The sequence below is a fragment of the Atheta coriaria genome, unplaced genomic scaffold (genome assembly GCF_025399875.1).
Source record: "Atheta coriaria isolate IRGN ID8LTWV9N9 unplaced genomic scaffold, Caltech_Dcor_3.1 hic_scaffold_4_pilon, whole genome shotgun sequence".
In the NCBI taxonomy this organism is placed as follows: Eukaryota; Metazoa; Arthropoda; class Insecta; order Coleoptera; family Staphylinidae; genus Dalotia; species Dalotia coriaria.
Genome location: NW_027045446.1, coordinates 7777281 through 7803490, shown reverse-complemented (window position 1 = coordinate 7803490; position 26210 = coordinate 7777281). Strand labels below are relative to the sequence as shown.

At 40.5% G+C, this 26210-nt stretch overlaps 4 protein-coding genes and 1 long non-coding RNA gene across 10 annotated transcripts; 3 read left to right on the top strand and 2 right to left on the bottom strand.

Moving 5' to 3' along the window:
- Window positions 1–6: 6 nt before the first annotated feature.
- On the top strand, window positions 7–10811 carry Rbcn-3A (rabconnectin-3 alpha). 2 transcript variants are annotated; one of them, XM_065300673.1, is made up of 15 exons: window positions 7–241; window positions 301–498; window positions 552–795; window positions 848–1292; window positions 1352–2345; window positions 2406–3203; window positions 3263–3487; window positions 3584–7686; window positions 7752–8187; window positions 8245–8922; window positions 9021–9104; window positions 9313–9373; window positions 9438–9646; window positions 9708–10070; window positions 10145–10811. In XM_065300673.1, the coding sequence occupies exons 1-15, from the start codon at window positions 155–157 to the stop codon at window positions 10337–10339; spliced, it is 9120 nt and encodes a 3039-aa protein (XP_065156745.1). In that variant the 5' UTR covers window positions 7–154; the 3' UTR covers window positions 10340–10811. The 2 variants fall into 2 exon arrangements, with proteins under 2 accessions (XP_065156745.1, XP_065156746.1); XM_065300674.1 differs by lacking the exon at window positions 9021–9104 and having other exon boundaries at window positions 8–241.
- fzr (fizzy and cell division cycle 20 related) lies at window positions 10437–16326 on the bottom strand. The gene is made up of 5 exons (XM_065300681.1): window positions 16189–16326; window positions 14686–15472; window positions 12228–12726; window positions 11866–12156; window positions 10437–11807 (listed from the first exon to the last, which is right to left on the bottom strand). Exons 2-5 carry the CDS (start codon window positions 15052–15054, stop codon window positions 11521–11523), a joined length of 1446 nt encoding a protein of 481 aa, XP_065156753.1. The 5' UTR covers window positions 15055–15472; window positions 16189–16326; the 3' UTR covers window positions 10437–11520.
- On the top strand, window positions 12724–13302 carry LOC135790469 (uncharacterized). The gene is made up of 2 exons (XR_010547792.1): window positions 12724–13069; window positions 13137–13302. It is a non-coding gene; the product is annotated as an uncharacterized lncRNA (long non-coding RNA).
- LOC135790465 (folylpolyglutamate synthase, mitochondrial-like) lies at window positions 15654–18076 on the top strand. 3 transcript variants are annotated; one of them, XM_065300679.1, is made up of 7 exons: window positions 15657–15887; window positions 15950–16170; window positions 16234–16367; window positions 16589–16966; window positions 17019–17199; window positions 17249–17705; window positions 17765–18076. In XM_065300679.1, the coding sequence occupies exons 2-7, from the start codon at window positions 16066–16068 to the stop codon at window positions 18022–18024; spliced, it is 1515 nt and encodes a 504-aa protein (XP_065156751.1). In that variant the 5' UTR covers window positions 15657–15887; window positions 15950–16065; the 3' UTR covers window positions 18025–18076. The 3 variants fall into 3 exon arrangements, with proteins under 3 accessions (XP_065156752.1, XP_065156751.1, XP_065156750.1); XM_065300678.1 differs by having other exon boundaries at window positions 15943–16170; XM_065300680.1 differs by having other exon boundaries at window positions 15654–16170; window positions 17789–18076.
- sws (patatin like phospholipase domain containing sws) lies at window positions 18041–26210 on the bottom strand. Of its 3 annotated transcripts, XM_065300677.1 has the most exons (17): window positions 25380–26210; window positions 25187–25268; window positions 24169–24377; window positions 23927–24110; window positions 23685–23827; window positions 23218–23427; window positions 22720–23154; window positions 22452–22657; window positions 21403–22399; window positions 21190–21345; window positions 21011–21130; window positions 20767–20953; window positions 19955–20071; window positions 19266–19477; window positions 18855–19205; window positions 18648–18739; window positions 18041–18514 (listed from the first exon to the last, which is right to left on the bottom strand). In XM_065300677.1, the coding sequence occupies exons 1-16, from the start codon at window positions 25488–25490 to the stop codon at window positions 18689–18691; spliced, it is 3771 nt and encodes a 1256-aa protein (XP_065156749.1). In that variant the 5' UTR covers window positions 25491–26210; the 3' UTR covers window positions 18041–18514; window positions 18648–18688. The 3 variants fall into 3 exon arrangements, with proteins under 3 accessions (XP_065156749.1, XP_065156748.1, XP_065156747.1); XM_065300676.1 differs by lacking the exons at window positions 18648–18739; window positions 19955–20071 and adding an exon at window positions 19609–19725 and having other exon boundaries at window positions 25380–26206; XM_065300675.1 differs by lacking the exon at window positions 18648–18739 and having other exon boundaries at window positions 25380–26202.

The window sequence follows — 26210 nt, the reverse complement described above, 5'->3', positions numbered from 1 at the left end:
TGACAGCAAACAGCTGATCAAGGCAAGAATATGTGTCAGTGGAATCGATCGAACATAATTAAATAGCCGTCGTCTGCGTAGAAAAATGCTAAAGTCGAACGCTATGTGCGAAGACTAAACTTTGAACACCTCACGGGCCGTTGAAAGGGTCGCGATGAATCTCCACCAGATTGTGAGTGGGGCGTGCAATGCCGGCGATAAGTGCTTTGCCGTGGGCAGCGTCGAAGGAGTTCCCTTCACAGTAAGCACCAGCAAACACAATCATTGAAGAAAATAATTAATTTACTATGCTTCTTATAGGCGTATGCTGCCGGTTGCAACATTGTCATACTTGCACCTACCTTTGAAAGGGTGCAAATTATACCTGGTGCAGTGCATGACTACATTCGAATCAGTTCAATTGACTGTTCCAGTGACACTGGGAAAATAGCTGCTGCATATGATAACATTGTTTGCATCTATGAGCCTACTCCATTGATTAATCCAAATTCTACACATGTAAGTATATCCATTCTTCTGATATTTGAATATATAAAGTAAATGTAAAAAAGGGTTTGGACTATCGATGGGTGCAAACTGGCACACTAAAAACTGAGTCACCAATCAGAGCATTAAGCTGGAACCTTGAAGGCAGCCGATTGTTGACAGCAGGCTGTATTGTTCAATTGTGGCACTTGCAACCAAATACTACCATTCCTGAAGAGCAAGGACAAGCTGAGCATGTTAAATTCACTGTTGGAGGTGAATGTGATGCAAGTATTGATCCCCCTGAACAGCAAACACATGAAGAGAAAGGTAGAATTTGAAGAAAAAAATTAAACTTTTGTATAAAACCTATTTTTTGTAGATCATGATATGCAGTGGCAGTGTGTCTGGAGGGCAAACACCGCCACCCCAGTCCAACATCTTGCTTTCAGTCCGGATGGTACTCTATTTGCAACATCAGGCGAAAATGATCGGCTGGTTAAGATTTGGTACGAAAACAAACATTTTCTCTTTACCAAGAGCATCGATCAACATCAAGAAATGGAATATGGATTTGTCTACATCGCACATCCACGTGCCGTCACGCATCTCTCATGGCGCACAACGAGTAAATTTATGCCGAAGGGTTCCGTTTCCAATATGTTGGTCACTTCGTGCAAGGATAACATCTGCAGACTTTGGGTGGAAACTGTTTTACCGGAAGATGGCTTGATAAACCTCTCTCAACTTGATCCACAAGCGAATCATCCTAAATTTCGCACTCATCGACATAAACATCGATTTATACAACGTTTGAAACACATGAAGTAAGTTTCAAACCGCCATTTACATTTGAAGGGATAAAATTAATTATGTGTTTGTCTAGAACTTGTTTTCATATCAGGCGACATGCAAAACACCACGGGCAATTAGCAGGTCTTTCAACTCCAATTCCTACGTTGCCCTCTACGTACAGCGTACATGACTTTCACTCCTATGGGTATCACGGTACCGGCGTCACACCGGGTTTACATTTCCATCTCGCGGCTTCCGTTAATGCTGAAACTGACATCCCATTGGTGCCCAGTATTTCATTCTGTAATCCGCGTCCAGCATTCGTTCTTCACTGGCTGGACAACAAGGAAATGCACTATAACATGCAAGCAGAGTCACTAGTCAAAGAACTAGCGCGAAGGGCTGTGGACAATCCCGATGAGGAATGCAATGGTGACGATCCTGCGATGGATATGCCTATACTTGATACCAAAATAGAAACATTATTGCGCGATTGGCATCACAGCCCTGATCTTCTCTTCAGTATTCATCCGGTGGACGGCAGCTTCTTGATCTGGGTGATTGAATGGTTGGATGAGTTCCACCCGGGTTCTTTCCGGCAGGCGCAGGTTTCATTTGCGACCAGAATCCCCGCTGCTTTCCCCGTGGGCGATTCTCTTAGTATGTCTACGATGATTGCATTGTACAGCGTCGCTGATTGTATTAAACACTTGGTGAAAGATGTCATTACGAAAGATGTGAATAACGGCACGGCGCCTGGGAATAATCTGTCGATAGTTAAAGAAGAAGACGAGAATGCGTCGACTGCCGAAGTGAGGCAGGAGGTGCCCGTTGAGGAAGAGCCGAAAAATCCTTCACCAGTGGTTTCGTTGGTTACTAAGCACGATAATGGTACATTAAACCTGTGGCAGCTTACATTTGCGGATAAGAGTAAATTCAGTCAGGTACTAAGTATTGGACACAAGAGTCGCGCTTCTGGCCATCGTTTCCGCGTGAATGACATCACCTGCCATCCGGTATTGCCTTTGTTATTAACTACTAGTCATCATAATATTGTCGAGCAGAAGGAGAAACACAGCAAAAACGTAAATAAAATGTTCTACCGTAAATATTTTACGATATTATCAGCGTGTGTCGATTTTCAGGGTTTCTGTAGCGAATTGATTCTATGGAGAGTAGACGCAGTTGGTCCACTATCGAAATCCGGTGGAATATGCGAGTTGGCACGCATTAGTTCCCCAGAACCATCCGCATTCAGTAATGTTGCGTGGATTCCAACTCTTCTGCCCTCTTCTACTCTAGGAAATTTATCCAACTCTCCAAGCGCGTGTTTTGTCGCTTCAGATGGGCACTCATTGAGAGTTTACCAGGCTGTCATTGATGCTCGCACACTTCTCGCGGATATCTCTTGTAAAGAACACCGCCTTAACGATTCAACGGAGAGTTTAACAGATCTATCCAGTTTGGACGAAGCCAGCCTCCTGGAAAAAATCAACATTGTTTCCCAGCAGAGCACATCAAGACCTGGATGTATAATTCAATTGGAGACTATATCGGAAGCCGTGCGTTATCAGAATACTACTTTCCTGCACGTTTATCAGGAGCAGTTGATTACCGGCGAGCGCAGTACCGCCGCGCCCATTAATCTCACTGGGCATGATGCCATGGTGGATCTTCAACAGAACATCGTCTTTGAGCAGCCATTTTATATCGTCCTGCTTGATTGCACCGATTTGCATACTATAATACATATGTGGAAGTTGACCATTGCTTCTAATGAGAGTGACGTTAACTTGTCCGGTAGTCAGATGTACGTACCAGATTGTAATCTGGTGCAGGACGAAAACGATTTGAGCAGGAAGAATAGCATGGAGAGTTTACATGAGAAACATGCCAAAGTTAGTCCGCACATTAATATAACGACTATGAGGGAAATTAAGCAGGTGATCTTTACATTTCTGTTTCTAAATATAAATATTTTACGATCGTTTTTGTTTAAAAGGTTCTACCTTTGCCGGATGGCGTCGAAATTGTTCATGCTACACCAGCTGCGGGACACTTGAGTTCTGCGTCGATTTATCCCGCATGTCTCGCGCCATATTGTTTTGCAACCGCATGCAGCGATGGAATTATTCGTTTCTGGACAATATCACACAACTCTGCACTTGTAAAATCTTCTAGGCATCTCATGTTGGAAGAAGATGGAGAAATGGTGAACACTGGCAAGGTAAAGCATTTTGACTCCTTAGAATAATTTCAAAGTTTGATAAATTGAAAAACGCTAAGGTGTATTTATAAATTTCCTATCATGTATTTATGACAGATCTGGACCGAATGGAACATGATCAAAGAATCAGCGATTGAAATAGAGGGTCAAATCCTAAACATCAGCGTTGCGTATTCGGGTCGATTAGCGGTAGCATACAAATATGGCCGCAGCTTCACTCGTCCCAACAAAGACGATCATGATTCACGATACATCAATCTTTGCGTTGCTATTTATGAGTGCGAGTCGACCGGAGGGTCCGAATGGATTTTGGAAGATATAATCCATCTGAAAAATATTCACTTGCCGCGTATTTCACTAGACAGACATCTTGACCTCAGCTATCTGTACGATTCGAAAACATTGAAGAAGAAACAACGCATTAACGAAGTATTACACACATTCTCAAACGATGAACGTCTTAGTATGGCGTCAGAGCAAGGCATAAAACCCACATTACTCGCGGTTCCTAGCTTCAGCACTTTGCAGAGCTTAAGGAAGTCTATCTCGGAAATGGGCAATATATGTCCCATTACTCAGAAACACATTGTACAATTGGATTGGGTATCCAATGAGGACGGGTCGCACATTCTGACAGTTGCGTGTGGGTCGAAAATAATGCTGTACACGCCATTATCCACTGATTTGGCACAAGCGAATGTTAAGGCGATGAAGGAGTCGATTAACAACAATCGGCCCATTTTGAGAAAAGCTAGTTCCTTTGCTCAGCCAATGTTTGTTGATGATTTTAAATGGATGACTTTACGTAAGATTGAATTGGCGACGGCAGATGGTTTACCCGCGTTGCCTATGCAGATAAGTTGGGTGCGTGATGGCATCCTAGTGGTTGGAATGGACTCCGAAATGCACGTGTACACACAATGGAAGCCCCAAGTTCCTGTATTGACTAGTGGTAATGATGAAGAGAAGCGCGGTGGACGTGACGTAGATTTCCGCACATTGACCCAAGAAAACCAACGAAAGTTAGCGTCGATTCCAACCTTAGGGCGTATCAGCTCGATGAACCTTCAAATACTCGACAGGAAACGCGTAAATAAGGAGTCAATTGACTACATGCCCGATTATGGGCTCTTTGAAGCTTCTAGAATTGCTTGCCCGGTATTGCCACAATATCACCCCAAGCAGTTGATGGAACTTCTCAATTCCGGGAAGATTCGATGGGTAAAGGCTATCTTGTCACATCTAGTGAAGTGCCTTGGTGGTGCGACAATTGATAATAATGAAGATATGCAAGGCTGGGCTCGCGCACGCACACTATCCGTAAGTTACCCAGCGGGTTCACCAGAACATCGCGCCAGTATTGGAGAGATTACTCTAGATTACGACGAAAGTAAGAATATCCCACCATTACCATTATGGACTCTTCTCGCAGCGGACAAAGAACGGCCAGCGACCCAGGAAGAGAAGAAGGATTACAACGAGCTCTTCGATAACAACCTGAACATGGAAGATAACCTTGACACCCTTTTGGAGGACGATGAGGGTGCCCGATTAGAGCGTCGTCCTTCTGAACGTATTACAAGTATTGCACATTTCACTCCTCGACAGGGTCGTATTTTATCCCGTCTTCTCACCCACACTCACCTTCCTGGTTTATCATCTTTGGATCAGATGCATTTGTTGGCTTTAGCTGATACTGTTTCAACTTGTAACACTGACCTCGCTGAGCGGTTTGCTATTGATGCAGCTAAATCAGCACTGGCGAAGGAGAACTTGGTCGGGCAGTCGGATCAAGTGATCACAGACTCTCTCGATGATTGCGGCCTACGCTTTTTGTTAGCGATGAAACATTACAGTTACCTCCTACGTTGTCTACCATTAGCGCAACGCGCTCAATTCCAGAAGAACGGAGTTGGGACTAATAATCTAGCCTGGGCGTATCATTCCGAGAGTCAAGAGGAACTCCTCAATCTCATTCCGAGTTATGCGAAGGGAGAACCGACGTGGTTCCTCTTGAGGGAGTTGGGTGTTGGTTGGTGGGTGCGCAATATTACCTTGCTGAAGCAATGTGTCCAAGTATTAGCGAAAGCAGCGTATTCGGCAAAGCAGGATCCTTTAGACGCGGCGTTGTTCTATATCGCGATGAATAAAAAGAGCTTACTTTGGGGGTTGTATAGATCCAAGAGAGATGACCGCATGACAGCATTCTTTGCGAATAATTTCACCGAAGAGCGCTGGAGGAAAGCTGCCTTGAAGAACGGTTACGCTTTGTTGGGTAAACAACGATTTGAACATGCGGCAGCATTTTTCCTCTTGGCTGGAAGCTTGAAGGACGCTGTTGAAATCTGCCTGCATAAACTGCAGGATTTGCAGTTAGCGATTATCATTGTAAGATTATACGAGGGTGATGGTACGAGTTTGAAGAAGTTACTGTATGAAGAAATACTAGGGTGTGATGCAGAAGGTAACGAACAGGACATGTCCCGCGCACACCCAGATCCTTTTCTGCGAAGTATGGCGCTTTGGACTCTCAAGGAACAACAGGCGTCCTTGAGTACCTTGTTATTGGGTAATGCAGGAACAATGCATCCATCTCATGATGATGATACTAAGGAGAGTAAAGAAGCAGATCCGAACGTGTTCAATTTTTATGTCTACCTACGTACTCATCCACTGCTGATTCGTCAACACGTAGCCAATTCAGGGAATAGGAAGGTGTGGCTTCCAGGCGGCAAGCAGGTCATTGTTGAAGAGTCTATTACTCCTCTGGAGCGACAGTTGTATTTTACAACAGCACATGGACATTTCCGCGCGGGTTGTCCTGCTTTGGCCCTCGAGGTCCTTTCAAAGTTACCGTATGTTGTTAGTGATCCGCTTAAGCAGGCGGCGACCCCCGGTTCAGAAAAATCAGAGAAAGTACCATGCAAGACGTCGGAAGCATTGATCAACACAGGTACACTTTCCTGGGAACCGCAGAGCGCACAACCTCAAGCTCAATCCTCAATGGATTTCGACTGGAGTGCCCCTAGTACGGTTAAAGCAGACGAACTCGTGTTGAATTGGGATGATGATGATGCGGCCGCTGAAGAATCTGACGGATCCGAGGGTGGGCTTAAGATGACAGCCAAGTCTAACAAATCTGAGGAACGGCCAGAAGACGAGGAGGAAGATAAAGATGAAGATACAGGACCAGAACAGATTGACGTAATGGCGCAGCAGTTGAAATTCGTTGCGTGTCTTAAAATCCTAATGGAAGAATTGTCCACTCTAGCAACTGGGTTTGAAGTGGATGGTGGTCAGCTTCGCTATCACCTATACAAGTGGCTGGAAAAGGAAGTCGATGCGCTACGAGAATTATGCAATTACACAACATCAGAACTTGTTGATCCCATTGACCACGATCCAAACGCTGATGTGGAGAATCCCGAGAATCGGGACAGGCCTACCTTGCACGAAATACTCATTCAGGAAAAATTGGACTTTGAGGCGAAGGTGCAACGCGCAGCAAAACGCAAGCGCTGGTTACGTGCCAATGAGACTCTCATCAGGACACTGTTAAGTTACTGTTCTTTACACGGTGCCACCGGGGGATTAGCTTCTGTTCGCATGGAATTGGTACTACTCTTACAAGAACTCCAACAAGAGAAAACACACCAGCAATTGTTGAGCCCATTGCCATTCCCAACAAGTCTACCATTATTAGCCGCGAGCGTTGCTAGCAGCAAAACTGTCATTGCTGATCCTATTAGGTATCTTCAATGCCTCACCCATGATATGTTGCAGACCGTTGTGGAGTTGGTTAAACCAACGGCGAATCAATCTTCGTTAACTGTCTTGAGAGACTTGGCTGTCGCATTATCTGCGTGCATATACCAATCGTTATGTGATTCTGACACGTTCAAGAGTAATATTCAGGATATTCAGGATACATCCAGTCATCTGGTGGGTCGCAGGCGACGGATGTCGATGAATGAAGCGCAGAATATTATCACAGCACCTTCAAAATGGCCGGGGGTCACCTCCTTGAGGGCGTTGTTAGCAAGAGAAAAAGATGAAGATACACCAAGGCTTACTGTTGTTTTATGCGAATCCTTTGTGGCTACTTACCTGTCACTTCTCCTGTATGGTCTTGCTACCTGTGATGCCGTTATTCTGTATCATATGGCCGGCCATACTTTCACAACAACTACATGGGGAATGTAAGTATTAAAATATCACCAAAAATATTAACTTTAAAAAATCTATGTGTTGAAAACTTAAACAGATTATTCGGTGGTGGTATTAAGAAACTTTTGAGGACGGCCAGTATTTCCGGTAACGACAGCGCCCAGAATACACCCACAGAAGAAGTGGGTAGCGCTGCAACATGGCTAAATAAGCAGCGTGTCAAATTGAACAATAAAATTCTGGGACACCAGACGTCAGTGATGAAAGAAGACAAGCCCACATATAGGGAGCAGTTTATCGCGCCAGAGATGTCGATGCTGGCATATTTGCTTACAAAGCCTGACAGTGGTCCACAGGAAGACCAAATTGATAGTGAATCGGAAAACGAGAGTGACGAAGATGTGTTTGATACGCCTACGCCGATGACACGCACGCAGAATATTGAACATTCCGATCCGGATTCCTATTCATGGTTGGTGCTTAAGTTGTCAGTGATCCGTATTGTTCAGGAACGCCTCACACAATTTTTAGCGGTATGATAATAATTTATTCATGGTACCACTTTATTTTAATATTTATGGTATTATTAGGTGGCTGGTATTGAGTTGTCTGAATTACCCGTGGCAAGTCCTTTAATTCACTCCGCCCTTCGTCGATTACACCAATGGCAGGATCAACTCAGAGACGAGCTGGACAATCGTCAGTCCCCTGCCGAATACATTCCCGGCTGCTTCATGGAAACCACTACCGGACCTCCCATTCAGAAGTACCGCCAGCTGCTCGAGCCGCATAACACGCCATTCAGCAGCAAACCGGGGACGGGTACCGTACGCCGGCTCTGGCATTACCTTGTCCACCAGGAATGCGTGCAAGATATATTCATACGTGCCGTATTCGGCAAGCGGCGTTCGCTCACCGCCCTCGACGAAGTTCTCCCTCATCCGGATCGTGGCCCAGAGCCAGTGCGCATCATCCACAAGGAGCAGGACTCCATTGCTGCGTTCAGCCTCAATTCGGTCACACCTGGAATACTCGTCGTTGCGACACCAAGAGAACTACAAGAGATGGATATCTCTCTACTACTAGAACTTCCTGCATGGTTGGAGGATGAATGCGAGTTGGATATTCTCAACATCAAGGATCACGTGGATCACACCGTGCCGCCATTCCTCGTTATCCAAAGCGCAGGTGACAAAGCCAAAGATACACAACCGTCAAGTCCGCAACCGGGAGGTCTCGCTGGACAAAGTGGACGTGGCGCTAGCGTTGTAAGTATTTAGAACCAATTGCCATTTTGTACATCAGATCAATGCGCCGAAACGTCACTAACATTTTGTGCAATTTTCAATGCGTCGCGTGAATGTAGATAAAAGGAGTGAGCTTCCCAGGCTGTCATGATGCCGGATTTGTCCACCTCGTGCTGCTACGGTCGGCTCATATGCTACGACCGGTCTGTCTTTTACTAACACTCTTCAGCGCCCTTTGATATACTTCCTATTTTGATTGAGTTAGCCGATTTCTTTAGTCATTTCACTATTGCATGAACTACAAAACATGTTGTGCTTGTGTTTTATGTGCTTTTATCATCATATTATCGAAAGTTTATTTTCGCCCATCGCCATGTTGTTTCTGGTATTAATTATGATTTTCGTACGCAGCTCACTAGGCACAAAATTGATGGGATTCGACGTATTACCTCTCACCCGCTAATGCCGCTTTGTAAGTATTAAATTTAACGCAATGCAGAGTACAAAACATAAACAACCGCAATATTAAATTACAGACTTGACTGGGTCTCAGGATGGATCTGTACAATTATGGGAATGGGGACATAATTCCCCTGTAGCTACGCCGCGTTCGGCTGGCACGTTTGCCAAAGTAACCCGTTTGCGATTTTCGCAACATGGCAACAAGTTCGGCGTTGCTGATTCTGATGGAAATCTCAGTCTATGGCAAGTTGGTACAGCCGCAAATGCCAATCGTCCATTCTTTGTATGTTAAAATCCGACAACTTTAACAATTTTGTTTGCACTAACCTGAATTTTGTCGCTAGACGTACCAGTGCCATAACAAAGGCATCACCGATTTTGTCTTCTTGAACTCCTGCAGTCTGCTGGCAACGGCCGGGCACAGCTCGGAAAGTAAGAACGTCTGCATCTGGGACTCCATCTTGCCGCAAGGTAAATCGCTCGTGTGTGCCTTCACGTGCCACGAGCAGGGCGCGAGTAGTCTGGTTTACGCGCCGCAACATCAGGTGCTAATCTCGGCCGGCAAGCGTGGGGATGTGTGTATGATTGATGTGCGCGCGAAAGTCATCCGGCATCGCTTCCAAGCGCACGAGAGCGCCGTCAAGTGCGTAGCCATAGACCCGCACGAAGAATACTTCGCGACCGGTGCAGCGGATGGAGATATCAAGGTAATTTCCTTACCTACCACATATACATCAATATTATGCACGTGTGGAAGTATAACACGATTTGTTAATTTTAGATTTGGGGAGTTATGGTGCCGAATCTTCTTACCGCTTTACCGTCTGAGCACGCCCGCAGCAGCTTCTTCAAGAACATCGGTCAGGGTGTCACGCAACTCCACATCGACGGAGGCGGTCGTTTGTTTTCTTGCGGTGCCGACGGCAGCATGAAAGTCCGCCAGCTGCCGGAACGCGATTCGCTGCTGAGCGATTAAAACAAGCCGAAGCGCACTCACGATATTTACAATGATTACAAATGTTGAGTTTTCCTATTCCTAGCATACAAATAATCGGTAAGTGATTTTAAGCTAATTGTTACAAAAATAAATGTATCTATTGTACAAGTATAATATGCATATAGTTTGTACAATATTATTAGACTAATTGAATAATCGTTCACTTTCACCTTCACTGAAATGACGAGATGATTTAAGATATTCAACAATTCGAATTATGAACGCATTATTGATTGAAATGTTATTGATGCAGTGCTTTTAAATGTTGCATACAAGAATTTAGAGTAGTCTCACCACTCAACGATAACAAATAACTTTGTTGAATCATATGTATACGTTTCGAAATTTCCAAAAATTTCCAAATTATTTTTGAATTTGATTTATCTATGTGTCTAATGTCTACAAATGATGATTACAAAACAAAAATATATACAATGATATTGAAACTGAATTCGGCTTGATAAATCATATTGCACACATCAACCTTCACGAAATTATATAATGTCCTTTTCCAATCAGCATTCACTAATCTAATTAAATATTTTTAGATTCTTAATACTAATATAGTCACCCAATCTTACGGAAAGTTTCTTTCCGGTGTTGAAAAATATACTATATATCAGAAAATAGTAAACAATTCTTCTCTTGTTTGATTTTTGATATACTCTATAGCATAACCTATAATCTAATGACTGACTTTGGTTCATAACCTGATTTAACACACGTTTTGTCAATCAAAAGTGCTTGAACAGTCATGGGCATTTAGAAATCCAAGCGCAATAATATTCAAACAACACAATCAACTCAAGTACACTCTTTTAAATCTATAAATTATTGCTAAACTTTTTAACGCTCCTCATCTTTGTACTATCACAATAATCTCGCTAATTCCCACCGAATATTGTTTAAATTTTAAATATGAACACATGATATCATCCAAATATAAATATAAAGGCAATGCTTTGTAATATAACAGATTACAAATCATTTAAATAAATAATATAGTAAAAACGGAATAAAACATTCTGTAAATATAAGCGATCAAATCAGATCAGATCAGCGTTCATCACTCCTCGTCGTAAAGTATCTACATCGTGTAAAAATAATTTAAAATCTTGTTAGATACTTTGTTTAGAATTAGCGTGTTGTTTGATTTTGTTTTATCTAATGCCCGTGTATAGACTGAGCACAGAACGAGTCTCTTTTTGTGAGCGCGCTTTGCTGAACACGTTCCAGAAGCGTAGTGTTTCATCGCCGGCGCCAGTGACGATCGCTTCGCCATCGGGGGAAAGCGCAAGGTACAACACGCGGTATGAGTGTCCTGTAAGCTTGGCGACCTGCGTCAAACTAGGGTATTTCCATACCAAAATCTGGTTTTGTGAGTAGCCGTGCGTCGACACCAATTCAGAGCTGTGCTTTGACCAGGCCAAGTTGCACACTTGTGATCCTGACATAAAAATAGTAATAAATACTTGTCTGATAATCATGTAATGATTTAAATTTACCTGTATCCACATATTGCATTGGTTGTCCCGTCAAAGTGTTCCAGAAACGAATACATCTATCAGCCGTACCACCGCCGGAAGCAAGCAAGCCATGATGATGCGGTGACCACGCTATAGCCTTCACCGCGGCTAGATGATCAGTGTATGTTTGCACCGGCGATAACGACTGCATATTCCATACGTACAATCGATTATCATTACCGCCCGATGCGAGATATTGATTATCCGGTGACCATTTTAAACCGCACACTTCTTGTCGATGTCCTGTCAACCGACGCTCAACCACGGTTGCTGTAAAAAAAAAAAGACAGTTCCGCCATTGTGAGTATTATTGGTTGCATACCTTAACTGAATTTACTTACGGGGTGTTCTTGTATCCCTTTGCAGGATAATTCTATCCCTGCTGCCTGAACTTAACACATCGCCATTCCATGCAAGTGCGCCAACTCGTGCTGTATGACCCTGCAGTTTATTCACCTGTTTATTCGACGCCACATCCCATACTGTCACGTAGCCATGATGCGTACCAACGGCAACAAGATGGCCGCGTTCGCTCCACGCCACTGAAGTTACTGCATTATTGTCTCCTGATAAATCACACAAACGTGTGACCTGACTTGTGCATGCTGACCACAGGTATACACAGTTGCCTAATCCGACGCTGAGCACGTTTTGCGCTGACCAATCCACCAAGTTAAGGTAAAAATCATCCTGTAACTCAGGTGCATCCAACACTTTGAAGGGAATGCGTGAAATCTTGCGCGTCGCTTTGTGTGGTGAGCGCAGCAAACGCTGACTGCTGTGACTTAGAGGCGATAACGAGTATGGACTGGTTTGTAGTTTAACAGGTGTTTTATCCATCTGAAAACGAAAACAACAATAAAATATTAGTCGTAAAGATTATAAATATATCATAGACATTGACCTAATTCATAAAGTTGCCTATCTAGAAAATATCTTCTCATAGAAATAAAACTGCATTGAAAATGTTTCAGGTTTCGAAATACTGAGTTTCGTTCAAATTACGCATGCATCGGAATAAGTCACCGGCGTGTAATAATAGTTGACACGGTAATTCCGGCGATGGGTCGTCGCTCGTCCAAAAATGTGTTTCCGGTTCCGATTACGCTGTGCAACGAGCGATTGTCATTTCCCATTTGGTAAAAATTTACTTCGGCACTTCGACATAACTGTAGCGATACAGGTAACCAAATAAGTGAAGTAAAATATGAACGATAAGAAATACATTTTTGTCTTATTAATATTTATAGACATGTTGGATAAGCAGTAAAATGAAAAGCTGTGTCTGGTATCGAGTCATTTTTCAATTTTGCTTCGCTTTCAATTCCATGAACTAAAATAAAAACCACCTGATTAGCAAAACCACATGTGGTTTTCACAATTGTAATTTTAGTTCGATAAAATTGATGTCACTTATTTATTATTCCATGAATAAGCTTGTATGCAAAATATCAATTCTATGCAGTCAGCAGTTTAGCAAAAATAGCGAAATTGCACATTGCTAGTTATTCAATATCAGCTGATTGCACGAAAATCATCCTATTGGATATATTTCAGCATAAAATAAAACAAAATACAGCACAAGTAATAAAATACGAATGCATTTTTATCACAGGAATATAATTTGGGACATGTTATCAACGCGACCTGTGTAATCACACCCGTAACGAATGCCGTATTTTCAGTAATGTTGCAACCGAAATTTCAATATGTATGTAACAAGCAAGATTACAGAGAATGTTGCAGCCGATTACGCTCGGGCTTATACAAACAAACTAAAAATATGCACTTGGTGACTAAAGTTACTTGACTTGCGTTCAATTATCGCTTGTTATTACTCATTAGAATGTCGGCAATGACAAGTTTCTCCGAGTGGACTCTGTATGGCAAGACTGAATGTGCATGCAAACTAATATGCTGGTTGCCAGACTAAGATTGGGACTAGACTAGACAGTCATCAAGCCAATGACAACATGTATAATATTTCCGTAGTGACCGTATTGCTACGGTACTTAGAATAATCTATATGGCGTCCAGACAGGAAAAAGACTTTCGAAGACACCAAACAGACATGCTAATCGTTCCTAAAGTCAACAACACACAATAGACGATAATAGACGATAATTGATTTTGTGATTTGTACGATTTCCTTCATATTAAGTATGTAAATGTATGATTATTATGCGAATTGTGACCGTTTTTCTACCTGAGGCCTCATTTTCGAAATGGGTCAGGTCATAATGTTGTTTACGATGGAAACAATTGAAAACACAATGAGAAAATTGTGCAAAAGGGTCAAAGAATTAATTAAAGAATGTTAACATCATGTTATTAGCAACTAACGATAACTACTGGTTATAAATAATCAGTATTTTTGCTTCTAGTGCATAAAATACTACTTTTTATAGTCATATGTTTGTTTTTTCAAGAGTTGGAAACGGGTGTAAAATTTGTAGTTTTCGGCCTAAGAACAAAATTTACAACAAATGAATAAAACATCCTTATGCTTGTTTTTCTGGGTAACCATTGGAAATGTGCACAAAAATTGAGCAAAATAGTCAAGAATCAATTGCAAAATATTAACATCATGTTATTATCGACTAAAGATTACTACTTGTTGAAAATATTGAGTATTTTTCTTTCTAGTGTATAAAATACTTCTTTTTATAGACATATGTATGTTTTTAACGGGTTGGTATTGGAAACGTGCGTAAAATACGTACTTTTCGCACTTATAACAAAATATAATTTTTTAAATTTGCAATATCTATAATAACTGTAAAATTTAATGTTTCTTACCCGAGGTGATGAATATTTAAATAAATTCTTGCTTTTCAGTGGTGTGCAGGCTTGTCTCTCGTCACATTGTGTCTTGATGTCCTCAATATTCTCCCCTAGGAGTTCATTCCGCAGAAGACAGTTATATGCAGATGTGTCGCGAGGTGATTCTGTCGTCTCCCTCGCCTTTTTTCCTGCCGGTGACGTCCTGGCAGAGTCAGGAATAGTTGCAAATTCAATCCCCCAATTATTATGCACCCGTCTGGGTATGTGCCTGTCGTATACAACTTTCGTACTTGGTTCGCTAAAGGTCTCTGTGCGAAAGAGGTTCCGCGCCACAGCGGGTTTGTACTCCTTCAGGATGCGCTGATTCACGTCCGTGCTCGTCATTTTTAATTGTTTGTATATTAATTCTTGTTGTGATTAAACACTTACAGCACGGAGTTTATTGAGTAAGCTAAGTGAGTGTTGCTGTGCTGCGACACCACACGACGCTCAACGGTTTTTCAGGCACATTTCCAACCTGGAGGCGGATGGGCACTGCATGCACGTACGGCTTTAAATATTAATGTAAAATGTGTACAATGTTCCCGCACGACTGCTTCTGGTTGTGGAGCACTTGGCGATGGTGATGGGAATGTAGAAATCGGAAAATGTGAGCTGCGGAACGGGCGAAACACGCAACGCGTCTGCTCGTTTCGGACTGATATAAAACTGACGCTCGCTGACTCGTTGTTTGGTTTGCCTTTTAAATGTCGATGTTGCACGAAGAGAAATTCTGCAGTGTTGCCATATTTCACTCAAGAGCCTGAATATTTCAAAAAAGAAACTTGTTATATCCACATCATAATAATATAACCAAAAGACAAATAATTATAAATAATATTATTTAAAAATACCAACCGTAATAATATAATATTTAATAAATGAAAAAATAAATTTATTAAAGCCAGCTGTTTTTTTAAGTGAGGTTATGGCATGATTGAAATCCGAAGATTACCGATCGGCGAATAATTAAACTACCGTTGAGGTAAAATCACACATCACATGTCAATTTTAATTTGTATTTCTTGTATGAGTAACGTGCGTGTACAAGAATCATATAAAAACGTTAATTGCAACAATAGAAAACAGGTAAAAATGAGTCTTGGCCTTGAAGCATGTTTACGCCACGAATCATTACTTGGATTGGTAGAGTCTACGCATTTGAATTCGAGTAATTTGTACGCACGCGATAAACTGTGAATATAAGGTCAGAATATCTTAATATCAGTTTAGTTCGTAGATAAAACCCTCAACACAGCAAAAGATGTTCGTATTCTATACTCTATCAATTGCAGACACTATTTTTATTCCTAGTGCGCATTGTCTTCAACATTTTACTTCTTCAAACAGTTAATTATGCTGTGTTTGATAAGAAAGTGCAAAATAAAAGTGAATAACTCCTTTTTGAATACAAACATGTTACATCCACGTTTCAACAGTAACGGCACGTACAGCTACGAGGTATGTACAGAAACGCACATTATTCAGTCAATTCCATGATAATATTGTTTGTTGTCTCCCCAGGCAGCAATTGATGCACTTAATACACTCCAAAGCAATGCTCAGTACCTTAGAAATCGCGAGGTCGAAGCAGCGAACAGCACACATGAAGAAACGAAAGCAAACTGCATTGGAAAAATGAACGCGTTCCTGAACAGGTAGATTTTGCATCCTTGGTGTGCTTGCTATATTCACTCACTGGGTAATATTAATCACATTGATAAGAACAGTGATAAGAGTTTGTACATATATATCCATGGCAAATATAATCATAAATTAACATTAAGCAATTCCACTCTCAATGTCAATATTTAACACACGTCTCGTGCTTGCAATTTGGGAAATAAAATTCTAAAATTAAAAAAAATATATATTTTAGGTGTAATATTGATATAAATAAACTGAAATCAGTAATCCACGTCGCTGGAACGAAAGGAAAAGGATCCACATGCGCTTTCTGTGAAAGCATTCTGCGAACGCACGGATTCAAAACTGGATTTTATTCGTCGCCGCATTTAATTAACGTGGCGGAACGAATTAAAATCAATGGCAATGCGATTGATAACGAGGTATTCGCGAAAACTTTCTGGGAGGTGTATTCGGACCTGGTCAAGTCCAAGGATAATGCGATATCAATGCCGATATACTTTCAAATGTTGACACTTGTTGCGTTCAAGTTGTTCGTGGCGGAAAATGTCGATGTTGCTATTATCGAAGTTGGAATTGGCGGTGAATATGATTCTACAAATGTAATAAGGTAATTAATTGCTTTCATTAAATATATAATGTGTTAATATATTAAATTTTAGGCATAGTGATGTTGTGGGAATAACATCTTTAGGATTAGATCATACCTCAATGTTGGGCAACACAATCGAGAAAATTGCGTGGCATAAAGGTGGAATCATGAAAAAGGGCTGCAGGGCTTTCAGTATGCCACAATGTGAAGCAGCTATGGAGGTATTGAAGTCTCGAAGTAATGAAATTAATGTAAGTATTAATAACATAAATATTTCGATGTTTTTACAAATTATTTTAGTGTGATTTAAAAATAGTTGAGCCAATAAAAGACATACCAGTACAAAATGGCATACCTGAAGATATCTATAGAAATAATGCATCATTAGCCATGAAAATCACTGAAACATGGCTAAAAACTCATAATCATGAAGTAAATTCCAAGAAAACTCACGATGGACTTGTAAATTGTCGTTGGCCGGGTCGTTTTCAAGTGATACGTACACAAAACGCAACTTTTTATGCCGATGGTGCACATACAGCCGAAAGTCTTCAATATTGCAGCAACTGGTACAAAGGATATCAATCAAATACAAAGAATAATGTTATAAACGCGAATAAACCACATAGAGTATTGCTGTTCAACAGCACTGGCGGTCGAGATGTCGAAACGCATTTGCAAATATTGCACGAGTGCGACTTTCATAGAGTCTACTTTGTACCAAATGTGTGTCAAAGTACATCAAATACAAACTTAGGTAGGCGATTTATCGACTTGTGCAATGTTAATGTTGATAAGAGCTGTTTCTTCTTGTAGATAACATCAACCACAATTTTCCAGAAAGCGAGCAGTTGGTGAAGTGCCAAATGAATAAGCGCAAATGGTGTGAATTATTCCCGCACGATGCGAGTAAAGCGCATGTCATGCCTTCAGTAAACACCGCGCTTGAGCATATGATGACTACGAATCGCCACCATGAAGTGTTGATAACAGGCAGTCTACATCTGATTGGCAGCGCACTGCAAGCCCTCGCAAACTTCAACGCATCACTAACGAATGCACTCAGAAGCAACTGAAGCTGTACTTGTTACGTTTTTGGTTTCAATTATAAAATATTTTTATTCATAATGCATTGGAGATCACAGGGTTATTGTGTCTTTGTTCCTAGCGTCTTAAAAATGCTTAAAAGCTACTTTTTCAATTAAATATTTAAATAGGTACAGTACAAGAAACGAAAAACAATTGGATTAGTTTGAACTGATCGCGAATTGAACTAATAGCACAATAATGAGTATAATTGTATGGGTAACATACGTAATATCAATTAATACATGGCAATATTGTTCGTGCATCGCGTTTGCGGACGTTTTTGTTCTGGTTCTATCATCGCCGGCGCACGTTACAACAATTTTATTATAAATTATCCAAACAATATATAGCCGACTAGCATTAGGTTATCACCGATTTGGTTAGTGCTTTACTGTCTAGCGTTAGGTCGAACTCGACGTCCTCCATTTCATTCTCAGACAAAGAGCCGTAAGGTCTACCGTAAGGTTTCCCAGGTTTCTAGAAGTAAATCCAAACCGAAACATGTTAGCAGAAATACGTTTATGTTTAAATTAATTGCAATCAAAGCTTTGTTTTAAAAACAGTGAAGTTTTAAAGAGCAAAAAAAAGAAGAAGAAAAAAGCATCCAAACCATTTAGAAAATTAGTTTTAAGGAAGAGAAATAGTTGAGTGCTACAGAGTACTAGCGTTACCATCCCAAGTGAAAGGATTGTCAGCATAATCCTAGAAATTGCATGCAGGTTAATTAGTTATGAGTAGGTTAAAGATAAAGAGTGTTTAAGTAACAACATGGCGAAAGAAAAAGTTATGCGTGACTGTTGCGCTTGATGAAACTTACATCGCTGATGCCAACTGAAGGCTCACTGGCATACCCTCGATTGTCGTCGTCATCGTAATCTGATTCGGAACTAGTGTCGTCGTCGTAGGGCCGTCGCACAGTGCAAACCATCTGCGCTAGATCGGTAAACGTATAGCCACCTGGACCCATGTGCGGCTGTGCGAAGACGTACGATTTGCGCATGTCATTCGCAAATGTAGGTAGTTGTCCAGCCTGGCGTTTACCTTCAAAGTAAGCCTTACCATGTTGGAATCCTACTTCTTTGATTTCATCAAAACTACCAAACTGCAGTGTTTTATATTTGTCTATTGGTGGGCGGATGTACTCGCAGTAATCGCTTGTTTTCACTTCCTGAAGTGTTAAAATTATAATTTTTACTTGTAAATATAGTATTCATATGATTAAATTTACCTCCAATTGCCGCACACAACTGACGTATGCAAGCCGCGACTGAATATCAGGAAGATTTGGTACTTTCACAGGTGTCGTGAAAGGATTCCAACGTTTCCAAAGTAACCACCATCCAGAGAGATCATCACCATAGTTTGTGAGGTCCTGGTCATCTACTGAACCAACATCGACTGCTAAGATATGACTAGCGCCATGACTACGCATCACATCGGCTGTAGAAATAAAATAAATAAATAAAATAATATCAAAAATTGTAATTACCACTTGAAAAATATCAATCGCTTACCCACCGGATACGTGTGTAGTTTGATTACGATAACATTTGAATATTAAATTAAAATACCTGGCACATTGTTGATGTAGCATCCGTCGACGAGGAAGTGTCCATCAACCGGGTCGCACATCGGCGGAAAGATGCCGACGTACGTCATGCTGGCGCGCACATATCGCCACACGTGTCCTGCGTGTCACAATCAACCGCACTTAATTTGCGTTTTTCGGTGTTATCGATGATATAAGTGTCGGTGGTGAGAGGAGCGTTTGCATCGTGGCACACAAATATCGTGATTGGTTACCTTATATCGCTTCCGGCCACAAGTACCCACAAGAGAATATAATAGAAGAAAACATGCCCACCTACCTTTCGCCCATTTTGCATGTGGGGTGCGTGCCTCACGAATTATGCTCACCTGGTAGATTATTGACGTAGCCTCCGTCGAGCAGAAGATGGCCGTCGATCGGATCGCACAGCGGCGGCATATAGCCGGACAACGACATGGACGAGCGCACGTAACGCCACAGCGATCCTGCGACACACACAGCGAATAACTAAGTTTTGCATCTTCGCAACAACATTATCCATTATTAAACTAGTTCAACCGCATGCATGCTACATCCCATCGGGTTCTACAGCTACATTATCATGATGTTACGCAGATACGCCATTGTCGCCCACAACACAGAACAGATCGCGCACACTGAGAGAATTTTGGACGAACTGCGAAAATATACGTACCACAAATGTACTTTGTACAAGTGCTTTGGACCGACTAAGAGACATTCAGTAAAGCAGTCTACATAAAATGCAAACATAACAAAACATAAGAGTGTGTACGCTATTTTCCACTTTTCGAATGCATCACATTCTGCATCATGTAAAGCGACAATATCGACTAGAATAAGTTAACCAATCACAATATCTGCTGCGAAAACACATTCGGACATACGTTTACAAATGCCTTGCTTGTGTATTTTCAAGGGGGTGTATAATGTCTTTTTTGGGTATGAACATTGCCTCAAATGGATTTGTAAGGATGAACAATGATGTGCAGAAGCAAAACTTATCAATTTTCATTTCACTTTTAAAAATATCAAGCAGGTAACTTAATAAAACTACCTCCATAATATCATATTTGAAAACTACTCATGGAGTTAGTTTAACTTAAAAGAAAAATCGTAAGTTTGCAATGTCAAGGTTGAATTGTAACAAAATGCGACTCACCATGATTGTGTACCCGCATGCATGACTCCGAAATGTCGGTGGTCACCGTAAAATACGGCAACCAGAGATCTTCGATGAATGTATCAGCGAATGTGCCGCGAATTGTCTGGTTAAAATCACGTCCACTGAACATGGAAGTCATCGGGTACGTCAGGTCCATTATCTGACGCCACCATTGTGTCATTTTCTAAATAAATAAAATTCATGATACGCTTGTAACAAAAGAATTAATTATTAAACATACTCTGGACCATTCACGCGCCATTTGTGTCACTGTAGTTATATTTCTCTCCTTACACCAAAGGGCACCCATAAAGGCACCAATACTTACTCCACCAACCATATCAATTGGTATTCCAGCTTCCTAAAAATATTATAATATAAACATAGAAATTATTTAAAAAATACTTTGCGTATTCTTACAATTATGGACTTAATCATTCCAATGTGCGCTGAACCACGAGCACCACCACCGCCAAGCACTAACCCCACAGACCTTCCCGTCAACCATCTTGCGAGACGCGAAAAGTCCGAGTGAATATTCGGCTCGGACAAGCAGACTTTTGAGTATAATTCATTCTAAAATAACCAAATATTAATACGATTTGTTTGCGGTGCTAACTATAAAACAATTACAATTCTATATAAAGATTTCCTAGAAAACATCCTCTTTGGACATAAAATATGGTGATGTGAAGATACCCACGAACGCATGTTCAACCACGCCACAGTATTTTGCGGTTTTCCATTCACCTCCCTATGCAAAAGCACTAATTCTTTCTGCGTCCGCAAGGCAACACGCTCAATTTCTCTCTCCATTTTTCCAACGATAGGTTCCTTATCACCCAAACCAACAATAAGGATGCAATCAGCTTGTCGCACACATCTTTGCGTCCATACTGTGTAATTATTATCGCACTGGTAGAGACAAATTTTATGTTGATCCTCTTGTTGCGCTAACCATGAAGTTAATCTATATTCGTTGTTAGGATCCATTATCGTTGTACCGAGCGCTTTCCGTACCACATCCGATGTTAAACGAGCAGTTGGACCTAATGCGGTGAGGCAATGATACAATTCAAAGGTAAACGCAGTCATTGGCACATCATCAGACGCCGGAACAATCGCAACCGTAGAGAAATTCAACTGTGATGGTCTTGCATCGTAAGGTTGCTTCGTTTGAATCTTCCTGCTGGTCAAGTTAGGATTCTGCCAGGTGCCAAGAATACGCAAACCTAATAAGTTAATCAAGCGTGTAACAACAATCGGATACTTGAGTTTGATCGTGTTGAATAATCCTTCTGGGAGTTTAGCGAGTTCTGTATCCCGTACAGCAATCAAAGTAGTACTGCGGTGAGTTTGTGTGACCATCTCGACAATACCAAGCAAATCGCCTCGGCCATACTCAGCAACTAGTTCCTTTTTTGCGTTACCATGCGTTATAACAGACCGTAGACGTCCGGAGAGTACCACGAAAGTGGAATCGCTTTCTTCGTCCTGTCGATAAACAGCACGGCCAGCTTCTAGGAAAATCCAGTCTAAGGCAAAATCAATTTGCCGTACAAACGGTGACAATCGACGGATTACAATGTTGGCGACGTGCAAGGCCACTCTTGGTTGATCTTTAAGTAAACTATCAACAAAAAATTAATAACTAATAAAAAAAAACATGTGGGTTATATTACTTGTAAAATGTTGTCTTGGATATCAGTCCAATTCGTGAAAAGTGCTTTGCGCGCACTGTGAAATAACTTGGCTCGCCAGTAAGAACTGCAAGTCCACCAACGAATTCACCAGGATGTGCAGTATACGTGCTAACTTCGTTGGCATCATCCGATGTGCGCTGGGAGATGACTAGACTTCCAGTAAGAACATAAACTAACGCAACATCCTATAAATATAAAAAAATAATAATAAAACATCAAAAATTCAAAGATAAATTTTTATACTAACCTTATGTGATTCTTCTTTCATTAGGAACGTCCCCGAAGAAACTTCACGAATCTCAACTTTATCTTGTAAAACCGAATCGTCATCAAGTCGCAGTTCCTGTTGGAAAGCTTCCAGTGCAAGAGCAGCATATTCACTATTCTCCCGACTCTGTTTCCGCCTATCATCTTCATCAGTCATTCCAGCATCCAGTTGAATATCAGGCACAAAGTGTCGCTCACCATCGGGAATCATATCAGGTGTATTATTCAATGAATTGCGGTGTCTTACAGGCACAGACGGAGTTTTCGAGACTACTGGCGTCTTTGGAATCATTATCGGGATAGTGGCTGTAGATGAAGAAGGCATCGGGTCTGGGTTTTCAAAGAGATCGGTGTGTTTTCGTCCTTTGTTTGGGGAAAGTTGCACTGTTGAAGGGCGTTTTGATGGACGCGGCAACTAATATATTAAAAAAATCGATCAATTCATATTTCAAATATTTTAAAAGTCAGAATAACTTACAGGATCTATAAGTTCTGCACTTAAGCCAAGATAATCATGCAGAGCAGTGAAAGTTACTCTTTGCAATCGAACCATTATAACTTGAATTACACGAATTAACACTTCGGGATTATCGTTGAAAATTTCCGAAAATGCGGACATTGGAAGTTTAACAACTGTTGAATCTTCTAAAGCTTTCGCACATATCGTACGGTAAGGTTTTTTGTAACCCTAAAAGAAAAATTTTAAATTAAAAATGATTTTGTTGATATTTATATCAATAACTAAATACAAATCATTATCATATCATTAAAAAGTCGATTAATAAAAAATTACTAAACGATGTGTATTTTTGCACCTCGCAAAAGTTGCATGCATATAAATATTGTTTTATAAATATTAAATGGCAATGCGTAAGTCCTTGAATCTGTTTACGCTTACACATTAAACACGTGCGCAGGATATACAGTGGTGTACTAATCACTTACGTTTAAAACATCAACGAAACTTAGCAACGACGCAACGGACTCGCCTGTCTTCACCGTCTTCAGCGGTAGCGTGGTACCGTCCATTGTTATAAACACTTGCACTTTACCATTCTGAAGAATATAAATGTTTTCGTCCGGATCACCTAACATGACAAGCAAAATCAACAATAACATATACATTGCGAACTCAATTACATAAATATTTAATAATCTAATCTCGCAGTGTGTAATTGTATACTAACCAATTTTAAATAAATATGTTCCGGCATGCACCGTCATGATTTCTGTGTGTTTGCACAACTTTAGGAATATCGGTTTCTCAAAATGGCCGAACACGCGAATGTTTTGGAACATGTAGAGTAAATCAGGCGGCATTCGCTCATCGCTAATATCTTCTTGGAGGTATTCTGCTGGAGGTTCCAAAACCTAGATTTGAAAATAAATAAATGAATGAATAAACAAAATTGTAGAATATATTTTTTACCTTGAGTTGTTCGGCCTCATTTTCCTTCTTTAACTGTAGCAATCGTCGTGCAAATTTCATGACCATCTTACGCTTTCGTCCTTGTCCAGAATTTCGCACCTGGCCGGAGATGGAGCGGACCTTCCGCAGCATCTTCCGGCCATAGAATAGTGCTTTGTCGCGTTTGCGGAAACGCAAACCAGGTGTCAAAGACTCCTTTCTCACAATCACTAGAAATGATAATTGAAAAAAAAAATTAAAATATATTCTAACAAAAATATCATCAATTTAACACATTCGTTATGAACCAATAGAAATTTAGTATATATCTACTTATAGAATAAGTTTGAACTTTGAATTCCATCTTAATTACTTATCTATTTATCTCCTGAATACAAAGTAAGACAAATCATCAACCATAAAACATTTAAAATAAAAAAAAATCAGCAGAAATTAATGTTTTACGTCAATTCCAAACAGGTTTATTAAGAAAAACACCTATTGCTGTTGATTTAACCTTTTTATCAAATAAACTATCCAACATCAAATATTTAGGTATTACATGATTAAGTATCATGTACAAATATTATTGATAAAAACTTTTTATGAAGAAGTAAACAACCTTTCAGCTTAAAAATCACTGCAGGTTTTAATTTAGCATTAATTGAAAGTCTGTGATGTTAATTTTATAACTTTGTGCACGATATTAAAGTAATTATTTGTTAATCTAATCACTCGAATGATCTAAAAATCACTTTATAAGTACACAAATATGTAGCACCTCCATAAAAACCTTCAATTGCGCAAAAATACCTACTTTGCTTTGATAATATTGTATGATTAACTGATTTGAGATTGCTAATATAACAATAGAAGTACAAATATCAATTAATCTTCAAATTAAGCTCCTTTGTACTTATACTTGACTATTGGAAGTAAATTTGTGAATGATTCTTCAGTTGTTTTGTAGTAATTCAATGACAAACAAGTTAAGACTTGTTTAGCAAACATGTTCTTTCAAATAACTTCTTATACTAACCTTTTTTGTCCCATCTTCTCAATAGTAGAACAACAGCAGTCAATATAGTTGTAGCAATAGCTACAATTAACAAGTACAAAGGCTGCAACAACATCACATGAGTTAATAACAGAGAAATCAAGAAGTGAATGAGTGGAATTGACATTCATTGTCGTTATTCCCACTACAGCATACGTAGATTTAAAGGTCGTACCTCATTGGAGTCGTTGGAGAAAAACAAATCGAACTGGTCCTTCCATGTGTTGTGGAAGATTGAGCCGAATCGCGCGTCAATGTTCGAAATCAAATTTGCTAAATCCATCATCCAGAGACATTACCGTTGGGTATTCTTATTACCACTGACAACCTGCATAAAACACTTAACCACTAAAACACCACTGAACTGTTAATCTTTATTCTGAAGGCAAAAAGATTCCACGATCGCACGCACGGACAATGTGCGCTTTGAGTGCGGAAATATTCACGCCTAACGACGACGAAATCGCGCGTGTGTATGACTAACGCGTGAATATCGAAATGTGTATCAGTGTGATCGCTATCTATTTGCGTCTAATTGAGGGTCGAATCGTGTGTCGGCCGTTGTATTTCGTCAGAGGCGACACCGACACATTGTTTACTCCTCGCGAGTCAACCGATTGTTGACAACTGCAGCAACTGACTTGCTGATTTACGCACGAAACACGTTCGAAATTGTAAAATTCCCATGTTTACCAATGCGCGACAGTCGCGAAAACACGATTATTATTCGCTTTAATTGCTGCCATTCACGTATTGCTTATATTGCGCACAGTTGCGTAGTATACGTATTTTTATGCAAATAATTCAAGGTGTTTGTGTTTGTGTTTGCATTTTAGGCTTTTACATTTGCAAAACAGATATTTCTCGCTGTTTGACATACGTTTCACAACAGTCTTGCCCTTGACTTCTATAAAGCACTCACTAGTTTATCGATCTGGCATGTGTTGCCTCAAGTGTTTACTTTGGTTAAATAATCGATTATGCTTACTCTGCTTCCGTAATTATC

Coding starts and splice junctions, on each gene's coding strand:
- Rbcn-3A (XM_065300673.1), top strand. CDS start 155: ATGAATCTCCACCAGATTGTGAGTGGGGCGTGCAATGCCGGCGATAAG. Junction 499..551: donor TTAATCCAAATTCTACACAT/GTAAGTATATCC, acceptor AATGTAAAAAAG/GGTTTGGACTATCGATGGGT. Junction 9,374..9,437: donor TCACCCGCTAATGCCGCTTT/GTAAGTATTAAA, acceptor ATTAAATTACAG/ACTTGACTGGGTCTCAGGAT.
- fzr (XM_065300681.1), bottom strand. CDS start 15,054: ATGACGAGCACGGACGTGAATCAGCGCATCCTGAAGGAGTACAAACCC. Junction 12,727..14,685: donor TTAAATATTCATCACCTCGG/GTAAGAAACATT, acceptor TTTCGTTTTCAG/ATGGATAAAACACCTGTTAA. Junction 12,157..12,227: donor AAGGGATACAAGAACACCCC/GTAAGTAAATTC, acceptor TTTTTTTTACAG/CAACCGTGGTTGAGCGTCGG.
- sws (XM_065300676.1), bottom strand. CDS start 25,490: ATGATGGATTTAGCAAATTTGATTTCGAACATTGACGCGCGATTCGGC. Junction 23,828..23,926: donor AACATATTTATTTAAAATTG/GTTAGTATACAA, acceptor TTGTCATGTTAG/GTGATCCGGACGAAAACATT. Junction 22,658..22,719: donor TGAAAGAAGAATCACATAAG/GTTAGTATAAAA, acceptor TTATATTTATAG/GATGTTGCGTTAGTTTATGT.
- LOC135790465 (XM_065300679.1), top strand. CDS start 16,066: ATGCTGTGTTTGATAAGAAAGTGCAAAATAAAAGTGAATAACTCCTTT. Junction 16,171..16,233: donor ACGGCACGTACAGCTACGAG/GTATGTACAGAA, acceptor TTGTCTCCCCAG/GCAGCAATTGATGCACTTAA. Junction 16,967..17,018: donor GATTCTACAAATGTAATAAG/GTAATTAATTGC, acceptor ATTAAATTTTAG/GCATAGTGATGTTGTGGGAA.